General features: G+C 34.7%; 2 protein-coding genes across 2 annotated transcripts in view; one reads left to right on the top strand and one right to left on the bottom strand.

Annotated features, from left to right (window-relative positions):
- The first annotated feature begins 457 nt into the window (after positions 1 to 457).
- Positions 458 to 3,753, top strand: LOC149412368 (acyl-coenzyme A thioesterase 13). Its single transcript, XM_089645969.1, has 3 exons — positions 458 to 757; positions 1,826 to 2,028; positions 3,105 to 3,753. Exons 1-3 carry the CDS (start codon positions 671 to 673, stop codon positions 3,259 to 3,261), a joined length of 447 nt encoding a protein of 148 aa, XP_089502095.1. The 5' UTR covers positions 458 to 670; the 3' UTR covers positions 3,262 to 3,753.
- Positions 3,754 to 3,880: 127 nt separating this feature from the next.
- Positions 3,881 to 24,332, bottom strand: part of Pxn (Peroxidasin) — a 58,249-nt gene continuing 37,797 nt past the window's right edge. The window contains exons 2-7 of the mRNA XM_089645968.1: positions 18,067 to 18,282; positions 10,525 to 10,596; positions 9,529 to 9,773; positions 8,567 to 8,863; positions 7,722 to 7,994; positions 3,881 to 7,607 (exon numbers count right to left, since the gene is read on the bottom strand). Coding sequence (XP_089502094.1) covers positions 4,579 to 7,607; positions 7,722 to 7,994; positions 8,567 to 8,863; positions 9,529 to 9,773; positions 10,525 to 10,596; positions 18,067 to 18,282 — 4,132 coding nt within the window. The 3' untranslated portion in view covers positions 3,881 to 4,578. The remainder of the gene's footprint in view (positions 7,608 to 7,721; positions 7,995 to 8,566; positions 8,864 to 9,528; positions 9,774 to 10,524; positions 10,597 to 18,066; positions 18,283 to 24,332) is intronic.

Here is a 24,332-nt window from a genome sequence, read left to right as displayed (position 1 = left end):
TTAGGGAGACAACGATTTCTATAAGACCATATGAATTGTTAAAAAAAGCGAACAAATCGGTAAACGGGCACAAGCTGTTTGTTCCCAAAACTGAACATATTAACGGAGCCTCAGTGCCTAGTTGTTTGTTAGCGTACATTTAATGAATAAAAATAAATAAAATGACCGGCAAGACTAATTAATGACCGTGAAGATGTGACGGATTTTTTTAGTATTATATATGGATTTAACTTGTGGAAGCAAGATGTACTCTGATAAGGATACCAGGCACGAAGTTCTTGTGATCCTTTTGAAGCAGTTCAAATGTTTTGAAAAAGATGCAAGGAATGAAACTATAAAAAGTCAAAATTCTATTATTTTAGTAGCATGAGCCATTTAGCTCTTTTTAAGCACCTATTCGTGACATCTTGCTTTATTTTTAAAATCGAGCTGGCAACACTGTCAAATTTACATTTTGCGTCTGTCAATGTCAAAGTCACGCTAATTTGAAAGTTGAATATATTTGAAATATTTTTCATCTAATCTTTCCAAAACTACTATATAGTAAATATATAACTTCTGAAGGATACATTTGACCCAGTGGTTTAAACAGCATACAATAATACGTTTCAACACATTACCTGGTACTAGGATATTGTTACGTAAAATTGTTAGCTAAAAGATAAATAAAATGACTTCTCAAAAAGGAATGTCTCTATTGAAAGTTGTATCAGAATACATTGCCAAAACTCATGGATTTGATAAAGTTCTTGAAAAGGTAATAAGTTTAATTTATTTATAACTAAATTATATAAATATGATGTGATTAGTAACCATACCAAACAGAACAGTAACAAAACAAGACAAGTTTGAAAAGTTGGTAAAAGGAACAACTATTTCGGTCCATGGAGAAGCAAACTAATGCAGTTTTCATTAGTATTTCACAAATTCTGTGTTTGAGGGTTTTTAGGTTAGTTTTTCTTTCTTTTTTAATAAAACCTGAAAGAAGAACCATAGAACCTATTTGATAAGTAAGTTCCTAGTTTCTTAGTTTGGGTTAAGTTTTTTGATTTTTCTAGCTTTCACTCTTCAAGGGTGTTAAAGGCCGTAATTTCATATTATGGAGAGAGGGAAGGTGAATTTATTGATTACAGGTGATTAATATGTTTAAATTGGCAAATTTCAAAATTATATGGAAGATTGGATTCAAATTCAGACTTATAAGAGATGTTAAATGGAGGGGAGGCAATTTTAGATAAGGCTTGCTATAAGAGAGGATATTTGTTTAGAAAGGAACAACCAAAAAATATGTCATCTGAAGTTCCCACTTCTAGACCACAGAGTGTACAATCTTATAATTGGATAATAACAATCTATAAATCAAAATTAAAAAAAAACTAAGCACATATTTTAGTGTTAACAAGTGTGTTTTTTATAAAAATTATTTGTGCAAATTATAAGAGGAAAAGTTATACTGATAAAGAAACCATATACACTCTGTAATGCACTGCCAACTAACTTCTACTTCTTCTGGTGCTCTATCCTATCGGAGGTTGACTATCATCAGATCAATCTTCACTTTGGGCAGCAGCCGGAATGACTCAACCGACCAACACAAGTCAGTAAAATAACGCTTTACCGCGCAGATGTGTTATCATTCCTAGAGAATTAGGATATTACTACTACTGACTAATTACTCCTACAATCTACGTTCCACTATCAAAACATTAAATTATGCTATCGAAAAACCTAACAAGTCACTGGTGTGTAGGCATAATAAAGTTTTGTTATTATTAATTCACTCATTTCAAACTCGGTTTAGATTAACCTAACATTGTGTTTTCAGGTTAAAATAGTATCTGGAGGAGAAGGAGTGTGCAGTGCAGAGTTTAAAGTGGAACAGGAGCACCTGAACGCCGGAGGTGGCCTCCACGGAGGCTTTACCGCCACTCTGGTGGACTGCATCTCCACCTATGCCCTCATGACACATACCAACCCCGTCAGTGGCGCAGTCAGCAATGCCGGGGTTTCCGTCGACATACACATAAGGTGACACCAATGAACATAACGTCCTAGTTCAGGGTATATTCAGTAGCGCCTCACAACATATTTTCCTAGTTTAGGCAACTCTTTAGAACCCATTGCGCTAGTTTACGCAAAATTCACCTATCCCTCAGAATACTTATTCTAGTTCAGGCAAACTTCAGCAACTCCACAGAACACTTTTGTGGGGTTGGGGTTTCAGAACACAAATTCTGCAACCTACCTAAACACATTTTGTCCAAGTTTGGGTAAAATTCAGCAACACCTTATGACATTGCTCTAGTCCAGGTAAAATTCAGAAACTTCACAGAACACATTGTCCAAATTCAGGCATAATTCAGCAACTTTTCAGAATACATATCTAAGTTTAGTTTATAAACAGTTTGAGATATTTGAGCATATTTGAAAGTTTTATTATGAGGGAAAACTCCTCAAATCAAATCAAATCAGTATTTTATTTTTTTCGGGTCACCTTATTATTAAATTTCAGTTTAAAATGATTCAGTAGACTGGTTAAAAATAACTTCCTCAATTTTACAAGAATATAATTTGTTTGTTTTCTTAAAATACAATTACTCCAAAATGAGTACTTGTATATAATATTTATGAGTTACTGGCTTAAGTCCCCGGCATTGCCCGAGCTTTACACAAAATTTATCGAAATCAGACGAAGACAGTGATCTTCATCTTCTTTTGAAGGTCAAGTGTGCAGATTTTCATCAACCTCAGAATAAAACTATAGATTTGTATAAAAATTACAATACTCCCCCTGCCCGTTGTCCGCCATAGAAATTCTTCTTTGTATATTAGATAATTTAAATTATCGAAGAAAGCAACCTCTGTGAGGCTTGACTTTATGTGCAATTGAATGAAAACTTACTTTGTTTTTAGCCACTATATAATTTATGCCACATTCCGTTCCTCCCGGTTACCTATATAGATAAACAGAGAGTACTATAGTAAATACTGTCCTGAAGAAAATTGGGATATAATCGAAACTAATTAACTGCGATATTATGAATTATAATAAAATAGTTAAAAACAAAGTAACTTTTAATTGAATCATTATATTTAATTTCTAGTTATCTAAAGGGTGCCCGAGAAGGAGAAGACATAGTGGTAGACGCAAAAACTATCAAAGCTGGAAAAAATCTGGCCTTTCTGGAAGTAGAACTCAAAAAGAAATCCTCTAATGATATAGTCGCCAGAGGAACGCACACCAAGTTTGTTGGACAATAGGTAAAAATCCTTAATCTCTCCCTGCCATCTGAGATGTTAAGTTACCCCATTTGGTCAATTATAAGGCTGAAAGTACCTTAAAAAGGTGTGTATTTTTTCAAAATTAGTAAAATAATACAATATGCATTATTACAATGTTATGTGATTATTACAAGATGTACATGACATTAATCAGTCATTTTAATGACTTAAAATCCACGGTATCACGATGTCACAGGTCTGGGAGAATTAAGTGGCCATTTCTCAATGCGTAGTGTTTATTAGCGAATTATAATAATAATTATTGTAGGTTTTGGTGTTTGTACAGATTTTATTATTTATTACATTATTAATCATAATTACATCAAGATTAACTGAGAACATCTTGAAGTTGCAATTTATATAATTATTTTGGGTTAAATAATATACATTCTGACAACTTGTATGCGGCGTTTGTTGTAGTATTTATTCCCTGTCTACTCCCGAGAAATAAATGGTGCGAACATAATTGTATACTTGATATTTATTGAAGTTTTTTGCAATAGTAAACATAAAAAACACTTATTTAAAAAATTAATTTATTATAACTTATGTATTTATATTAAGAAAGTATTATAAGTAGGCAGGTATGCAAAAATATATAATACATATTATTTGCAAAATAAGTATTCAAAACCTTTATCACAATACTGTTAGTTTACATTTAACGTGCATTCTGATTTTAATAATTTATATTATGGTTCAGACTAGAGTAATATTTCATAATATGTATAGAGTTTAGTTTATAATAAATTGGCCTGTTGCCAAATTTTCAAAATCTTTCTTTAAAATAATCTTAACTAAGCAGTTACCAAACAATTTATTTCCACGATTTAAAAGTAATCAAAATACCATGTTTTTTAGAGATTTAATATTAAGTAAATTACTATTTTTGATAAGGAATAAGGTTCTGATTAGAGCCGAGCGCTTTCTTGCTTTAATTTTAGTAGACCGCATATAACGTTCTTCAACTTTAAATTAGATGGAATAACACTGCTTTAGCTGCTGTATTACAAGTGGCCCCAGATGGGTTTATATTATATCATTATATTTTACCCTGATGCGTTATACTCTCTGGCTGAAACTACTCCTAGTTGTGCAAGCTAAATAAGTCTTCTAACTATCTACCTTAGTATTTCAGTACCTTATCAAAACTAAAATTGTAAAAACGTGCAAAAATTTCTTACGTGGCTTTTCATCTTTTGTAACAACTTTTTATTCCTGTAGAAAAATAATATCTTTTAATATTTAAGCACATAATGACCAAATTTTATTTGGAAGTATTTCACCGACCATAGTTTAATTTTTGTTAGCTTCGTGTTCTATTTTACATTGCGCTTCACAGTCTTTGTTGTCGTCCATACTGTCCATAATTTCATTTTGTATTTTTACTGCAACATGAAATTCGTGCAAAATATCTTTTACAATTTTGACAACGTCTTTAAACTCTGCGAGCGTTTCTACTTTCAGAGTTTTAAGTTTTCGTGTTTCAGTAAGTAGGTTTTCTAGATAATGTTTATTTCCTTGGATTCTTCCCAGTTCAGTATTCGGGGTTTGTAGTATTTGGTGATTTGTGTTAATTTGAGGAGGAATTTGTCCAACGATAGACCTCCTTCGTCTTTGTGTAGTATCCTGTGGAGTCGTGATACTACAGAATCCGCCCTCACAGTCAGTACAATCCGCCCACATCCGCAGTTCTACCTTTGGAACTTGCTCACAGCCAATAAAGCCTCCTTGCGCTTCTGGTAGGATGAACATGTCATGAGTGACCTTATCTATGTTATCACCATTATCGCATAAAATCCGAGACAGTGTTACTTCTTTGATCTGATTAAGTTGTTCTCCCTTGAAAACTGTTGGATTTTCGTACCAAAATCTGTCTCCGTCACGCAGTCTTTGAAATTGATCTATTAAAAGGCATTGGAAAAGAGGACCGACCTTAGCCCCCTCCACTTGGTCTTCTAAAATTCCCCCAACCCAAACATCTATATTGTGTACACTGCCATATATCTCCCTAAGTTTCTCCCGGACTTCAGGACTTGATATTTCTCCTTGCAGGTCATCAAAGGAGTTTGCTGTGGATAAATTACAGAATTTCCTCCATTCAGTATATGCGGGAATTGCGTGGTCCCTCGATCTTTGCACATTCATTGCTGCAAGATCTAAAGCCACAGCATGGGCCACATGAAACAGTTTTTCAGTCAGTTCCGAATTAAGATTCTGTCCGGGAGTTTTAAGTTTTGCAGGCACTGTAAATAATCCTCTTAGTAAAGGGTCCACTCCACCTTCTTCTACCAATCGCCAAGATGCAAAGAAAGCCTTATGCAACGGAAGGTGTCCTTCAGGAATCTCATTGAAGTTGTTATCTAGTCTTTGAAGAATGGGGTTAATCAGGGAGTGGCCAAAACGCAATGCAGCGGTGGCAAAAACATTGGCTATGGTAGGATTCTTCGAAGGGTCATAACCTTTGTATGTCCCTAATTTCTGTATTCCAGAAGGACCCAATATAATCGGTAGCCAGTGCTTATATGTTATATGTTGCATTTCAGCACCAACGATTTTTCTTGCTTCGTGGTATAAGTTGTCACCATTCCAATGCGGATTTAAACGCTTCAATTGTGTGGCAATTCTATTATGTTCTCGGAACCATATGGTATGCATCGCAAGTAACCCTACTTGTTCATTAGCTCTGATATCTCCTGCAGCAAAGCACTTGACGTTGTCTTCTACCGGGCCACGACGACAATCCATTTCATGTGTTCCAGAAGAATATGGTAGAAGTGCTTTTTTTCCTGGGAAAATAACTCCGCTACGCATTAAACCATCATTTGATGATAAATTTCTAAGATCTTGTGCAACGTATCCAGAAAACCCATAAATTTGAGATGCATCTATGTAAGATGTTAACTGGTTAATTTGTTCCCTTGGTTGAATCTCGTTAAAAAATACTGATGTCATTCCTGATCCACATACGGCACTAGACCTAATGAAGTCCATACATCTTCTGTTTCCAACACGAGAGTCTCCTTTCGGTATATCGATTGGGAAACATGGTGCAGCGTACTCGCAAGACCTCTTACAATCAATACCATCCCAACTCTGAGAGCTGACAGAAGGTGTAGCGTGATCTAAGTCATGGTCCAGAAATTGTCCCCATTGCATAACCATGTGTGATATTTTTGAATCAGGTGTTACTTCTTCTGTTGTAATAAGTTTGGAGGATACCAATCTGGCACTGGGTAAATCAAAATTATTGTATTTCCTCTCTTTCGACCAACCAACTGGCTGACCAAATCCATTTTCATATATTGGTTTCAAAATTCTTCTGAAAGCGGTACTAGATGCCCCCCACGTTGGATTGTTGAAGTTGTTACATGTTCCGTCGATTGAACGGTATTTCAGATGGTAACACATATTAGTGCAGTTAGTAGTTAGTCTATGTGCAATGCAACCTGAGAGCTTGGCCACGAGATTTAAGTGATCTGAGGAAAGTATTTCTCTGTAACTAAAGTCTTTAGTGATGTTAACAGACTTTCCCGCGTTAACATGACGACGTATATTGACTAATGTCCTTTCATAAACTTCTCCAGCTCTAGCTAATTCTCTATCAGCGGCATTTGGATAACGAATAATTCTATACAGATCCCCCATATTTGGACGTGTGCTGCCGTCTCCAAATAGGGAATCAACTGTTTTATTAATAGCGAGATCAACTTCCTTGGTAGCTTCTGCAAATGCGATCTTCACAAATCTATCACCGGGTTTGTTAGAAAATTCGGTAAGGATGGTTACAAACCCGGAAGCTGTAGCGCGTCCATGTTCATTTACTGCAGTACATTCGTATCGGCCGCTATCATCTTGGATTATTTTGTCAATATATAAACTTCCTCCCTGAGAAATCTTATGTCGTTCTGTCTTGAATAGATTAGAACCATCTTTCTTCCAGAGAATCTTCGGTGTTGGGCTGCCTTCACTTTTACAAGGCATTTCAATTTTGCTACCTAAGAAAGCTTCCATGTCGTACGGTTTGTATACGAGGACTGGCGGAGTAATAGAATATTTTTTCACTTTAACATCGGTTGATAATTCTATGAATCCTTCAGAGTTGTCTGCCCTACACAGATAAGTACCAAAATTAGATTCATCTAGATCTTTTAAAAGGACATGGTTTCCATTGACGGCTGTTTTAAAACTGGTGCGAAGAATGCTTCCGTCTTTGAACCAAGTTACAATAGGCGTTGGGTGCCCATGGATTGAACATTTGATAGTAAGCGGTTGTCCATATTTATAAATAGCTGGCTCTTTGACGATCAGTCCTTTGGGAGGCCCTAGAAAATTAAAATTACAAAATAATTAATCACACAAAAAATAGATAAAATATCTGTTAGTAAGAAAACATTTATTAACCAATCAGTAATAAAGCTAATGGCAGAAAAAGTTACCTGGTAATCTGATGTCAGCAACTGAGAATATTTTGCCATGTATGTTTTCTGCTTCGCATCGATACTGGCCAGTCTCTTCCTCTGTGATGTCTGCGAGAAGCAGACTGCCCCCATTGATGATCTTCGCCTTATGCGTCAGGGCCAATCTGTTGTTGTTGTGGAACCAGCTGATGTGTGGCTTGGGGACTCCCCTCGCGTTGCACACCAAGGACACGGCAGTTTGATCTTTTTTCAGAGTTACGCTTTCCGGTGTCCTTATAAAACTAGGAGCGGCTGTAATATAGAAAAGTATAATTTAACATTTATCATCATAGTATATACATATAGCCGCTTAGAGCTCTGTTGTAACCTCACTATCTGTGACATGTGTGTGTTGTTTATGAGACAAATGAGAGTTTACTCATTGAGGTGTCATGATTCATGTATTTTATTCTGATGTTCTGAATGTATAAATCTGCAGGTTTGATAAATATTTGATGTTGCCATTGCCTTGTTATATGCCCAGACGTTGTATTTATAAGTACAATAACCTACTGTTGAAGTTAATACATTTTAATTTAAAGGGAAGTTTAGGAGAGGGGATAAATAGCTCTGGAAATGTCCTTATCATGGAACCCCGTGGAGTCCAGATTCCAGCATCGAAGCATACTGTAGAAAAGTAATGACCCTGTCAATCCGAATGCTACAGATAAATAATGACTTTTATGTTCCATTTTTTTTTTCGTGTTCTTTCTTAATTTCTTTTGGGGATGTATATTTTTTAAAGGAAGTGTGGGTTCGCACTAATCTTCCCACATTCCGGATTAAATAAATAAATAAATTATTAAAATTCAATTGATAATTACTCTCTGTTATTCCTGCTTCATTGGTTACAACCATTTTAGCTGAGTTTGATTTAGTCTCCCCCATGGGACTTTTGGCCACGCACTCATAGAAACCTTCATCTTCTTCAATGGTATTGTCAATTTTCAAGGTACCATCCTCAAGAAGGTGGAATTTCTGATCGTAAAAGGATATCTCTTGTGAGTCCTTCATCCACTTGATTTCGGGCAGAGGATCCCCATTGACCTGGCATATGAAAGTGGCTTCTCCTCCAAAATTTACTTTCAAGTCTTTAGGTCCATGCATTATTGTCGGTCCCTCTGAAAAAATAATACAGTGAGTATTTAATTATAAGATATGTATTTTTTTTATTTAAATTCATGTAAAATATGTAAATGTTTTAAATAGTACTATTAGTTACTACCCGGTTTCACCCGAGTTTCCACTCTCATCTTTCGAAATCTTTCAGACATGCCCACTACACACTTCTGTAGATTTATCTCTTCAGTGACAATTGTACACAAGTAATTTACTGTACAAATGAAAAGTCTTATGCAGACGTTTGTCTCCGGGCTTGACATAATTTGATAAAGCTTTCAGAATGGTGTTTGTACGCAGCACGGATAAACACAAAAGCGGAAGTCATGAAGTTTCTTATTAACTCTTTAGATCACATAGCACTCTTTTTAGGGTGAATTGCCTAGTACAAAAAAAACTCTTTAGATGCATTTATTATTTTTTCATAGTTTCAAGAGAAGTTTTGATGATTTCCATGGAAGAATAAATTAAAATGTATTTTGTGTACCAAAACTTTCCCGTTTATGTTTGGACAAAAACATGCTAAATTCCAATGTCGAATGAGCAGATGACAGGAACACATGTTCCCCAAGCGGTGACCAAGGTTCATGTGCTACATATATAGCTACATATCGACATGCCATATCAGCTTACCGCCTCTAAAGGGTTAAAATAATATTATTATTACCACAGTGAAGGTCGTTTTTGTCCATATTGACAATAGATAATCCTTTCATATTATCGGGAGCGTTGCAAGTGGCGGCGGTCTGCAGTTGCCCCTGCGGGAAACTGTTGTCATTTACCATCTTCATGAACCATGTTATGGAGCAATCGCAGATGATGGCGTTGCCGTCCAACCTCAGTCGCTTGAGGGATGGGAGGTCATCGAAAGCTCCCGGCTGAATGTGTTTAATTCGGTTGTTGTGAAGAAATCTGAAAGTTCAAAGTGAGGGTTGGGTTGTTTCAAACTACATTTTTTGACGATCATAGAAATCAACCATTGTTGTTAGATTGAATTTTTGATATTTGAAGTGTTCTTGTTAAGCGCCGATTCTAGGCCTATTTTATTTTTTGATTGATTTATGATCAGCTGACTCATGTAAAAAAGTTACTGTCATGCTTGACAAATGGTTATATATATAAATAATTATACTAAATTGTCTGTATCATATTTATCATCGGTGTTGCATAAGAATTCATTATGAGATATTTTCGGTAAAACCGAGAAAACATTATGTGTTATTTTTTTATGAAAACTACGAGGGAAAGAAGACATCAATATGGTTTTGGATAAAGAATGGCTGTTTCAGGGGAAGAAGTCATTTATTAAATATAAACCATCAGGTTACTTAATGACTTTATACTTTATGTTATTTAATTACTTTGTGCGCTACACCACATTACTATTCACACCCTATTCACCGCATTCCTGATGTATATATTATGATAATGGATGTGTGTGGCACTTTCTGTTACATTCACACATTTTCTATGAAAATGAAAACATTCATGTGGCACAAATGTGCAATGCGACATTTAGGTTTAAAACAAGTGAACAGAGAACAAAATTACCGATGACACAGGATAACGGTAAATGGAGGAAAAACAAAGAAGATTTTTTTGAACTATGTGATAAAAAATGTAGGCATTAAAAACACTGATTGCAAATCAGTAATTGACTTACAATCTTTCAAGAGAGGGGAGATCCGGAAAAACTGCTTCGCTGAATGACTCTATATTATTAAAATGAAGATATCTGAAACAAAGGGATAAACATAAAATATAAATTATAATAAATGCATGATATTATAAGTAGCTATATCCATACAATCATATTATAACTCATATTCATAAAGCCATAAAAACAATTTCTTCCGCTGTGTTATATCTATCTTTAAAAAAAACAACACTAGATTTTAACTTTTCTATCTAATGGAGATTAACTATTTAAGCAGGGGGATTAGGTCGCATACGCACAACACAGGTTTTTAGGGTTTAGTTTGGGTTATTTCAATAATCTATGCGTATTTCCTAACCTGAGAACTTAACTTGATTTTAAAAAATGGAATTTGAATGCATATTTTAACATCTCCCGCCATATCATTAGTTATTTCTTGAAAAAATTAAGTTAAACCAAGTGCTATTAATATATCTTTTGCTTGCTAAGTGTGCAGCGGAATTCGACAAGTTGAATCTATTTTATATTTTGTGGCTTCCCATCACATGAGTGCTTTTGTTTTATAATTAATATTGTGAGCATGACCTGATAAAAAAATAACACTAAATATGAAAAAAGCAAGTCATTAAGAAAAACAATTACAGTGTATCAACGCATTTATTGATTTGCTCCTTAAATTATAGAGTATTAGAGAACAAGCGATAAAGTACCTACCTACAACATAATATTTTAAACAGAATTATTTTAATTGCCATTTTCAAAATTGGAAATGATTTTTCAAGAAATATCCCCATTGAGACACGAAGAGAAACAATTGGTTCCACCTTTTTTATCTGCAATTATTCCAATTTGACCTCCAACACTCCCAACTCTCTAACGCCGAACGATCGGAAACTGCCGAATCCAATCCCCGCGCACTACTAATCGCGTGATAAACGTGCTATTTCGACAAGGTACGCAACATCGCCTTTGATTGACCCGTGATTTTTATGGGTCTGCGCTAGTATACAAGATAAAATAACTATGACAAAATGATTGTGTATAAAATAAATCAATATGAAATTAAATCGGTTACTAAATAAATTAATAGTGTGACCGGGAAGGAAAACAATTACAGTATAAGAAATAAAATTATTTTTAAAATGTGTTAAAGCTAGAATTAATCTTTATTGCTTGTTTCCGCACTATCTTAAATAGGTACCTATTTTTCGTAGGATAAAACTAAGCTCACTAAAGCAGAGGTTCCCAAACTATTTTGCCACTTCCCGAATTTTTGTTTTCCGTTGCCTGCCGAATTTAGAATTTTCCTAAACCTATTCACTTAAAAAATGTGTTTTTTTCTTTTTTCCTTAATATTAGCTACCGCCAAAATGTAAAACCACGAGGTATTAAAATGGGAAGCTATTTAAGTATATATCTTGCGATAGGCGATAATGCAGGATGAACAACATGTATTTCTTCCTGAAGATGAAGAAGAACTTTCTGAATTGCCTCTTAAGACATTCGTTGTTGCTTACTATAAACAGTTTTTGTCATATGATATCCGATTCTTCAATGTCACCGTATGGATCGATATTCCATTGCTATTTTCATAGCCAAAACATCCTTGATCCTCGATCCTAGTTTTGTCATACGATATCCGATTCTTCAATGTCACCGTATGGATCGATATTTTATTGCTATTTTCATAGCCAAAACACCCTTGATCGTCGATCCTAGTTTTGTCATACGATATCCGATTCTTCAATGTCGCCGTATGGATCGATATTCCAGTGTAATGTTTATAGCCAAAACATCCTCAACCCTAGTTTTGAAGTCTGTGAGAAGTACATTTAAATGTTGAATGTAGACCAAACATTCTGGACGTTGGTCAATGAAGAGCTGGGAAGATTGGGAAATTCGTGCCTTTCAATGTTTTGCTTAATATTATTAATTTTGGCATGAAAAGGAATACAGAATCTACTTATATGTCTATTATAAGTATTATGTACACACAACCTGTTTTAAGGGTGTTATGTAATTTCCCGAATGCAGGGCCGGCCCTGAGCCAAAGCTTGGCAAGTCGGCGCCCGGAGTGGACTGTCCAAATTGAGCCGGCACAGGTTCGGCCCTGCATGTAATTGGGGGTCCACTCACGTAAACCCTCAATTCTTTATCGCTGATATTGATCCCCAGCTAGTGGAAACCGACCCCCCCGGGGGGGGGTCCATACGGAACACTTTGGAAACCTTTGGTTTAGGTTAAACCAGTTCCCACAGAAAAATATTGGAAGCAAAAATCTTATATAAATATCTTATTTTACAATCGCGTTAACACCACAGCAGGGCCGGCTCTACGCGGGCGCAATTGGAGTAGTCCGCTGCAGGCGCTGATCACCTAACACATCACCCTTGAGATTATTTTTCATAAAAAACGAAAACACTAATCATCCAAATATTATTGATTACAGTGATCTCCTACCTACTGGTTTTGACAAGGAACGCCAAAATTTATAAACCATACGCCATGCGCCGTTTAGCTCAGGGCCGGCCATGAACACCAGTACCTAATTATGAGGCTAATTCGAAATCTTTTACGAATACGGCAGTCATAAAAATGCTTTATTTTACTCTGGTTCGCAGTATTTTGTGGGGGGATCGATAATATGGGGACCCGAAGATGCCCTTTACTGAAATGATGTAGAAAAGGTGCAAAAAAAGTTTATGCGATACCTCTACATGCGAGAGTTCGGATATTACCCTTTATTGTATCCCTCTGATTTTCTTGCCGGAATGCTGGGGATAGAACGTCTAGACGTTAGGAGAAATATTGCAATGGTGTTAGTGGCGCACAAGCTGCTAAATGGGCACATTTGCAATCCAGATATTCTGGAACGAATTTCTTTTTATGTCCATGATAATTTCATCAGAGCTAGACAGCACACATTATTTATTTTTCCAAGGGGCAGGACCAACCTACCAATGATCATGCCTTTGGAGAGAATAACTACTTTGTTAAATCACATTTCTTCTGTGATTGACATTTTCAATTTGAACCAAAGAGAATTTAAGACGGCAATAAGCATACTATTTAACAAATCTGGTTAATCAGATAGTATTGATGTACTTACCCATGCAAATAAATGTATGTACTTACTTATTATAAACTGTAATTTATAAACTGTTATTTGTGAAATGTAAATGGATTATACTGTTTTTCACAATAAATCAATAAAATAAAAATAAAAATAAAATAAAATAAAATAAAAAATTAACAAAATTATGTACTTAAACGCCCGCAGGAACAGGGAACATTAAACAAAATACGTAAATTACATAAATTATACGTTAATTATTACTCACAAGTACAACTGCTTCAACACAGGCTAGCCTAGTGAGGCAGGTTATGAGAATCCTCAACTTTATCTAATTGTCATGTATCCCATCTAACTACATGTTTATAGTTGTAAATTTATTAATTTATTATTATTGTTATTGTCATTTTTTCAGTCAAAAATTTAAGAAGATTTTAATTCTCATTTCAATAATTTTTTTAAAGACATACGAGCACTTAACATAAGAACAATACATCAGTGTAGCAAGTCGCACATGACAATTTATGATTACAATATGTATTGCGTTTGGAAGTAGAAATATCGCTATTCATGGTGTTCGGAAACTGTGGTACAAGCGGGTAACTAGTGAATCACACACATTTAAAAAAAAACTTAATTTCCAATTTGAGCATTTTTAAACTTTGTCCTCTTTTTCGGCAACTAAATACGCTTCGGAGAATTTTAAACGACAATAAACAGCTGATAATGACCACGTAGCGACCGAGTTTATTAAAATTTGACCAAAATTTCAAAATCAGTTTTGCCACAAAATCAATCGACTACAAATGTGATTTAGATTTATTAGTTTCCCGCTCGTACCACGTGTTTCCGGACACCATGTAATACACCTAACGTGCAGTTTTTATTTTATTTTATTGATACATTAGCAGTATTAAAAAAAACAACAACATATTTGGTAATGTGGGATGGACGCATGTGGGAAACATTGCTCGGACAAAAAATTCAAATAGGTATGTACCAATCTGGTCGTATAAAAATGCAAACTTGAAGACTATGTATGAAATTGAATGAAGCAAGAAGCGAGTGTCAAGAAATTGTTGCATGGCGTTCCGTCAAGGAAAAAAACATGGTTCGGTCAAAAAATAATTTAATAAAGCAAGATCCGTCATACCTACCGTAATGGCGTGATGGTTAGTATTAAAAATATTTTTTATATTAATACGCATATTCGCTAAAGTGTGGGCATACCTACGTACATTGAACAGATAAAACTTACTATAAAATGCCTTCCAAGTAGATTTCAATGGAATCCGATGTCGCCTCGGGTTTTGTACCTTTTGGCTCTAGATCATTAGCACTCTGTCTCGATTCGAAATGAAAATTTAATGAAGTTAAAGAAACGAACTTCTGTATTTGAAATTTAAGGTTAGAATCATGAATAAAGAAGAATACTAGTAATGCCTTCCGCATAGATTTAGTTCTAGCCCATTTAGCAAGCGCCATGTCTCTCTTACACTAGCCTGAAATCTAGCTGGAACCTAAAAGGCCATATTAAAAGATCTATTAGAAAACAATTTGATAAACAAGCCGCGGGGTGAGTACTAAGATGTACGAAAAATGCCAAAACCTACTTAAATTTTTAATGTCATTTCCCATTCCTCTCTCTCATCAGCCTCGTCAGCATATGAATTTTAAGTGGAGAAACGTCAGACTTTTGGATCACTAAACACGCCCACATTTTTTTGTGTTCTTTATTCTATGCTTTCTTATGCTACCTGTACATACGCCAGCCGAACTGCTGAGCTGAACCTCAACTTATGGTAAAGGAACGAAGCAACCGCAAATGGCGTAAACTCCGCTTGCAGTTGCTTCGTTCCTTTACCGTATCGTGGCTCGGTTCGCGTTTCGTTTCGCAAATGTATACGTACAATAAAATGCCTAAAATCAATAATTAAAACCCAAAAAGCTGTATTGAATATTTTTCTCTCCCTGTAAGATCTACCACTGACGAAATATTCAAATACCTTACCATCATGTCTATTAAACAACTCTATTCTAAAACAATACTCCTATAATGCATACAAAATACAAGAAATAACAACTAACACGAGTGTATTAAAGACACTAGAACTCAGCTACAACACTAGATGGAGGCAGCACAACACGGTATAATACCCCAATAATAAATCACTATAATACTTTTGGCCGTGAAAATCTCAAATCGTATCACTAGGATCAAAACATATTCAACAAGCAACTAAAAATACAACATTTGCATAAAAGCTTCCTATTCTATGGTACTTAACTGTAAAAAAGTCCACTCTCATGTAATATACAGGGTGTCCGGAAACTCGTAGTACAAGCGGGAAACTGGTGAATCTACATCACATTTGGAGTCGATTTTGTAGTATATTTTTTTTTGATTTGAGCTTTCGTTATCGAGTAAATCGAGTTTGAAGTTGATTTTTTTTTTTTTTTTTTTTAAATCAAATTCTTATAAATTATTACTGAAGATCAAAGTACCCAACTAATTAAAACTATTTGAAAGTAAAACAAATGAAGAAACTCGGATTTGAAGCATTATTTTGAAATCATCCTTCATTTAACCCGGTGTAGTCATAAAATATTTCTGCTCTGCAGGGTTAAAACATCTGTTGTTCAACCCTAAACACCAGAAAAAACTTTAACCTTAAAATAGCCGAAAAATATTTTTTTTTGGTTTTTTTTTTTTTTTTTTTGAAAATGATCAAATCAAAAAACTTAATGTTTTTTTGGGTTCCCCATGTGGTGTAGATTCTCCAGTTTCCCGCTTGTACTACGAGTTTCCGGACACCGTGTATAAGTGTAAAAAAAGTCCACTCTCATATAATATATTTAAGTAAAAACACTACATACAATATTTATCATTACTGCAATTATTCATGCTACTTCATTTTAATAAAATCCTCAGCACGGGAAATACCAGTCAGACAAAATTATCTCTATTTGTTACAAAAAATGAATATAATGGAAGATGTATTATTATAATTCATAATAAGTACACAATGAATAAGGAGTTAATGTCATAATAATAATAATATTCGATAATGATGAATAAATTAATAGGTGCAAGTGGAAATCAGAGAATATAATATTTATATATATATTTAATATAGAACGCTGTATCATAAATAAATAGACGCAAAATGACTGCAAAGTATAAATAATACCATAGAAGAATATACATAATTAACGATTGTGTGCAATTGCAAAAATTCATAAACAGATTAATTACAGTTCAGCGCTACTATCAGTGGAGATAGAAATAATGTTATTAGAGAAAGAAATAATAAAAAAAGTAAGACAAGTGAGCCGACATGAAATCGCGTATTCAGCATTATTATTATTATCAAGGCTTTGTAAAATGATCATCAACATCAAAGACTATTCCGCCAACTCAAAAGATATACCGCCCTGTTCAGTAACAGCAAAGTCAACGGGAAATTGAAATTCTTTCTTGAACAGATATTCAATTTCGTTGGTCTGCCTGAGGCCGAGGAATGTAAAGTTTTCTTTCAAATCGACAAAGTAAACAATAATTCTATGTATATACGGAAAAAATGAAATGAAAATGCTGTTGACCGCATGACTGCGTGACCATTTCCTAATAAAATATTAGTCATTCAGAATATATCTGAACTCGTGTTCAACGCAGGTGGCTTTGTCCGAATAAATACAATGGACGAGATGCGAAAATATTATGATTTTGATGAACACGTGTTCCGACTTCCTTATAACATATTCGTGCTTTACAAATAGTTTGTTATGAAATTTGTCAAATTATTCGTTATAGGGCTTTAGTCCCGTTTTTAACGGGGAAATGAATAAATTTATCAAATTTTTAATAAATTGAACACCGTCGATAGGTACTTTGTAACCTCTCTCTATGTTTCATAAGTGACGAATGTAACGAAAAGAGAGGTTACAACAAAGCCTTCAGCGGCAGAACCATCGAACCATTATCTGAAAAAAATCCTCTGGAAGGATCAGCCATCCCGGCAAGTCTGCATGTAATATTTTCTCATAACAAATAAACCTTTAATCATTCACAATTTTGAGACTGGCAAGAGAAGAAAATGAAAGTATTAAAGGTATTTAAGTAAGTGTCGTAGATAATAGAAACAAAGGAGATGGGTCATAGTCATGAACCATTATTAACATACTACTACAATCGCATCTACGTAAAGCGACGCGGAGTCCCGTCTTCTACCCACCTACCAAATGCATAACTTTCACTTTCTTCACCGCCCTGATAGTCCGTGCAATATGGTCGTAATTTGGCGACAGTCAGCAAGCTACCATGCCATATCTCATTATGTTTCTTTTATCTATGGATTGAACAGTTACTGATTTTAATTATGATCCTGTATAAATTGTTCAAAAGTTAACCTATGCAAATAAATTTTAAAGATATGTAGGTAGGTGGGTATTTAGGAACTGTCGAAAAAACTTACAGTTGCTTCATGAGGTTAAGACCATCGAATGCTCCCTCATCAATATGGTGGATTCTGTTCTTGTATAAGTAAAGAAATTGTAGTTGGGTTAGACCATAGAAGACCTTGTCCCTCAGGGTGGTTATGTGGTTGTTGTTTAGTAACAACGTGGTGAGGTCCTTCAGGTTGCTGAATGCGCCCTTCGGTATGTCCCTTATTTTGTTGAAGCGCAGGTCGCTGAAAATAAAGAAAAATATGTTAATAAATGTTAATTGTGATAAAAAATACTTGCTCAGGGTAATGCATCTACAAAAACGGAACGATGAGTTTCCGAACTTTCTACGGCTGTTTAATTTTACAAACTGAAAAGATCTTTCCTAGAAGTGTGATTTTTACCGATTTGAAAGAATGAAAAAGGTTGATTGATTCCACCTAAAGTAAGGGAATTTTATTGTTCTAACCAAAAAAATGTACAGGGTAGAGCAAAAGTAATCACCCTTGGAAAACGCTTTAACTTTTGCAAATGGCGCCAAATGTCAATTCGGTTTTGACATTTGTGAAGTAAACAAACGCAGAATACAAATCGACAAGCTTTGAATCGGTTTACGCGGAACGCGGAATATCAAGCAGTACCAAAGTTTATCATAAAAAGTGGGTGTGTCAAGCCTACGCAAGACAGAAGTGAAACTTCTAGTTTCAGCTGATGCTTGGCGTGGCGCAGTTCGCTGGTGTCTGAGAGAGAGGAAAGAAGAGAAGAGAGAGAACGTTCGTGAGCGGCTCCCCCACCTCAACAAGGTTTCACTTCAAAAATGCCACAGCCGAGAATCGAACCTCGCTTAACTGATTGAAAGCCAACCACGCTGAGCACCAACTGTAAGCAAAGCCGCATAAATTGATTATATTATGTAGGTTCTGAAAATATGAGAGCTTGTTATGTTTTATAATGTTACCTACATCACTAGAAATAGAATCCCACACAAGATCGCGTAGTGCGCTCTAGCGAACGGATATTTTATCAGAGGGAGATAGTTTTAATTTTTTTTTCTGTAAATTATTACATATTATCAAAATAAATAAATTAATTAAATAAATGTAATACAATTATCATAATATACGGATTAGATAATAATTTTAATCCAACACAATAACGCAAAGCGCGCTCTAGCGGAGTAATGTTTTATCACAGTGAGATAAGTGTTTTTATTATTTTGCAATATTATTTTCTTTTAAAAAATGTTCTGACCTACTAAAAAATAAGATATTGAATGAAAAAGGCGTTAAAAACAAAAAAATAATGTGCGATGGCCGAGAATCGAACTCGGATCAACTGCTTGGAAGGCAACTATGCTGACCATTACACCACCAACGCCAGTTGTCGGGATGAGCTAAGAAGCATTTATATGTTACTTCAAAACTTTGACTAGATCAAATGAACTTTAATCGGTGGTGGGGGTACCCGCATTTTCGTTTCGGTCATGAGTCGGTTTTACTCCGGTCCTCGAAATTGCATGACGCGCGTAAAGAAGTTTCACTTCAAAAAAAAGAATACAGCAAAAGAACATCGGTTGATTACTTTTGCCTCCCCTGTAGATACTTGGGGCGGCTGGTTGCTCGAGAAATTAATTGATAATCCTCACTTGATATTTAAAATTTTTGAAAATTGACATAAAAGTCTACATAAAGATTAAATTCCCACCCACCCCACAAGCCTTTTTATTTCCCAAAACTTCAGTTCCGTCTTTCCTTAAAAACACAGCTTCCTCAAAGATGACATAGGCCCTGAAAAGAATTATTCACCTCAGGGCCTCCTGCGTGGAGCTAATGTAAAAAAAAAAAAAAATGAACTACTTATCATATAAGATAAGTAATAAAGTAGGTACCAATAATATTTTAGGAATGAATAGTTATTAATTCGAAATGCGTATTTGTTTTGTTTCAAATGTTTGACAGATGCTTAGATTAATTCAAAGAGTTACGATACGTTACTGAGGCGATATGCGCGGTTTCACTGAACGAGGTCTAGTCGACATACTTTAGCGGCCCGTTCATATTCTTTGAATGGCTATCCTTTTCACAAGCGGTGTTACATTTTTGTTCGATTAGTATGAATGCAACGTGTCTTGTATTTTTATAATATCATTGGATAGACGTCGTAATTATTCAAGTTTTCTTTTCATTCGATAGGTTAATTTCTTATTTTGAAAGACATTGATCCCGAGTCAAATATATTTTTAAATACATTTATGTGATTTAAGAATAAGATAATACTAATAAATCTAAACATTACCCAGAACATAAGTTGTCCCAGTAAGACAGAGATCCTGGGTTCGATTCTCAGTTGGGACAGTTACCTTCTTTTATTTTTCTGTTTCATGTTTCGTTTATATTTATTAGTACTATGTTCTTCTTGAATGATAGAATGTTTTCTTAAATGAATTAATTCAAATCTTGGATTTGGAAATTAACCCACTTCCCGACATACGATTGAGCTGAAACTCTGCAGATACACTCGTTATTGATGGCAATGCATATTAAGAACTTTAAAAAAATATTTTTTTTTATTCCGGGTTGATTTTTTCATAAATAAATTCAGCTTCACAAATCATGCAATCTATAATATCCCGTGATTTTTAATGGGTCAGCGCTAGTATCATAAATAGTGAAGTAGTAACACGGAATATTTCCTTTAAAATTGTCGATGTCTGAACCAGCTGCCACGGATTTCTTTAGTTATTTAATATTAACACTATATCGTCGGGCATTTTACCGCCAAATTGCGGGTGAAATTTATTCATACAAGATTATTTAGAAATTTTCAATCCATATAAAAAAAAACTATAACCTAAGAGTGCTTCAATGTGTGATAGCGTTCGAAACACTTTCCTTTATGTAGGGGCACATTGCAAAACATGCACATGTACCGCGTTTCACTGAGTAGTTTGTGAGCGGAACATACGCGACAACGATTTTATTATTTTTATTTTTTTGTTGTGTTTCAAACTCATTGTATTGACAGGTAGATAGATCGGGTACCGCCGACAGTAGAAAACACATGAACCCGCACCCATTTAGAACTAAATTATTGTTTACAAGTTTTCCGCTCCTTACCGCTTTGCGCAACAAAACGAGTAAACTCGTCACCCGCGTCTTACTGTAAAAAGGCGTATGACGAGTTTTCTCGTTTCCCGCAAAGAATGTGTTAAGACCGGTCGGTGGCTGAGTTGACATTGCGTTTGGGTCTCACCCATGTGTAGTGTGTTCCTCGGCTGGCTAAGTCCTCCATCAAACACAAGCAACATTTTCCCGATTACTGTGGTAGTAGGAGATTTGCAAATATTGTCAGGTTATTATGTTAGTCTTTCATTAAAAAAATATATTGTCCAAGAATGCGTCATCTGTTTAAAAATAACTTGTAAGAACGATCAGTGTCTATTTCACCAATTCAGTTTATATTAGTATGAAGTAGCTAGCTTGTACCATCATTGTAATCATTAAAGAAACATATAAATTAATAATATTACGCTTTTCGGTGACTCTGGGCCAATACAAATATCCAGTATGACCAGTATTATATTGTATGTACTTACACAGTACTTATACAGTATTGTACTTACGTTAATAAGAAACTTGAAGTTTGATGAATTCAAATGAGATTTAATCGGGCGCATGACAAGCGTTTACGAGGGTTCAATTAAAATTAGTTTAATGTTAATTTGACGAAGATTTTTGCTGTTGATTCGACGACAGGCACTCGAAGTGAAAGATTTATACATTTTTTAATATAACGTGTTAATAATTTGCATATGTTTTTAATCAAACGATCATAGAACATTTATTTAATATCCACGGTATAAATATACCATAACCCCTCAGGCTAATTGGTTCGGTTTTGAGAATAGACAGCTATACCAGTAGAATAAATTTGTTCGCTTTTGGAAACAGCAAATATGGTCTCATAGAAATCGTTTTATCTCCCTTAATGTCATACTTAGAACGAGAAAACACTACGCTTTATATTAACACATTTTTTGCGGGTAGCGAGAAAACTCGTCATACTCCTTTTTACAGTAAGACACGGGAGACGAGTTTACTCGTTTTGTTGCGCAAAGCGGTAAGGAGCGGGAAACTTGTAAACAAGGGGTTCTAAATGGGTGCGGGGTCATGTGTTTTCTATTGTCGGCGGTACCCTATCTATCTACCTGTCAATACAATGAGTTTGAAACACAACAAAAAAATAAAATCGTTTTCGCGTATGTTCCGCTCACAAAGTACGCAGTGAAACGCGGTACATGTGCAAGTTTTGCAATGTGCCCCTGCATAAGGGAAAGTGTTTCGAACGCTATCACACATTGAAGCACTATTAGGATATAGTTTTTTTTTATATGTATTTAAAATTTCTAAATAATCTTGTAATTTTGTATGAATAAATTTCGATTTGTTATTTCGATTGTGAAATACTGTTTTTTCTATGATTCCCAAGAAAGTAGAAAGTTTCTGTTCATAAAAAAGGAATTACACATACATTGCTAAGTAAATAATTAGAGACATCTTTTTAAAGTAAAACACTGAAAGTTTCATCGAAAAATATCTAGATAGATATGAATATTTTGCGGAAAGTCTAATTTTGGCGCTAAAATTAAAAAAAACACCCGCGCTTCGCCCCCAATTTGGCGGTAAAATGCCCGACCATATAGTGTTCATATATGAATTAAGATAATTAGAAGAACTACAGACATATTAAAATGTCCACTTCTTTGTAACCAAAGGTTCCGACTGCGATTTGAGGAAAAATATGATTTTGTATAAATTAGTTTTATATGAAACGACAAAAGTGATGTGACAGTAATGGTTATAATACATTTGTCCAACAAAATATGTATTTTCGCTATCAGTAATTTTAGTTCAGTGTTTAGATGAAAAAACGTAACGTGAGTAATATGTTTCAACAATTTTCATTTTTCCATGCTGATATTTACATTAAAAAAATGGTGTGTTTATTTATAATAATAGAGTTTGAAAGTTTATTTCATCATCTTTTAAAAATATTTTTTTAGTTTTCGGATACGTTTATAGAAATATTCCATTTATTTTATTACAAAGCGGATATACACACAAATTTTCCAACTGTCTGACAGCGTCTTTGACAAATATAACGATCAATATGCCAGAGGCCTGAGAGTATAAACAATAATCACATTTCACAGTATACAAGAATAAGCAAATACTAAAAAAAATACTGTGGCATTTCATCCACATGCGAGTCTAAAATTAATAAAAGTTCTAGAAGCATATAAAAGCGCAGGTACAAGTACATATAAAATGTAATATACTCGTACAAGTATAAGTATACTTATTATAGACTAGGTCCAACCGTGCAGTTAAATAGATCCGCCACATCTGCGTATCTATTACTAACTTCAAGCGAGGTTAATTAAATCAGGGTTGCCTCTAATCACAGACATAGGAATTAATAGACGAGAAGATAATGGCGAGGGGTAAAATCAACTGTTGAAGAACGAAGGAAGTAAGGCTGACTGTGATTCGTCAATAAATCAATCTGACAGTAAATAGGCATCTCGCATTATAATATCACCATTTAGTTCTTAAAAGTAAAATCTGCTTTTGAATGAATAGACATTTCTACATGGGAGCGCAAATTACTCGCCACGTTATGAACTAATTTGCGAAGTCCAAATTCGGCAAAGTAAGGCAGCTTCTATTTTCAGAGTCGTAGTTAGTTTCAGAGTATTTAGTTAAGACACTTTTACAAATGTCTCATAATTTACTTACCCCAGTAAACAACGATGAGCACACTTGAGAATCGCTACATTGTGATGTGATAGTATATGTTTCTAAAACTGATCCATATAATACGGTGTGAATAAGCTTAAAATAAAGTAAAATAATGCTTTTTTGTTATTTGTTTTTGGGGTATTATGTCGTGTTGCGCTAACTCCTTCTTTAGCCAACGTTTCGGACAGCATTGCAGTGTCCATCATCAGGGCAGATGTGTTATTTTGAGATGATGATGGACACTGCAATGCTGTCCGAAACGTTGGCTAAAGAAGGAGTTAGCGCAACACGGCATAATACCCCAAAAACAAATAACAAAAATACTTTTGGCCGTGAAAATCTTAAATCATTTTAAAATAATACTTACTTATGGAATGTAATACGACAATTGGGTTTATTCTCTTTTTCACATCTATTTTTACAAGTTTTCATATCACAAGTCAACATTTTGCCGTGTTATTTCGTAAAATGAACCGATGATGCCTCGACCATAG

Source organism: Hesperophylax consimilis, chromosome 23 (assembly GCF_061612785.1).
Source record: "Hesperophylax consimilis isolate HC1 chromosome 23, BYU_Hcon_1.0, whole genome shotgun sequence".
In the NCBI taxonomy this organism is placed as follows: Eukaryota; Metazoa; Arthropoda; class Insecta; order Trichoptera; family Limnephilidae; genus Hesperophylax; species Hesperophylax consimilis.
This window is presented reverse-complemented; position numbering and strand designations above follow the sequence as displayed.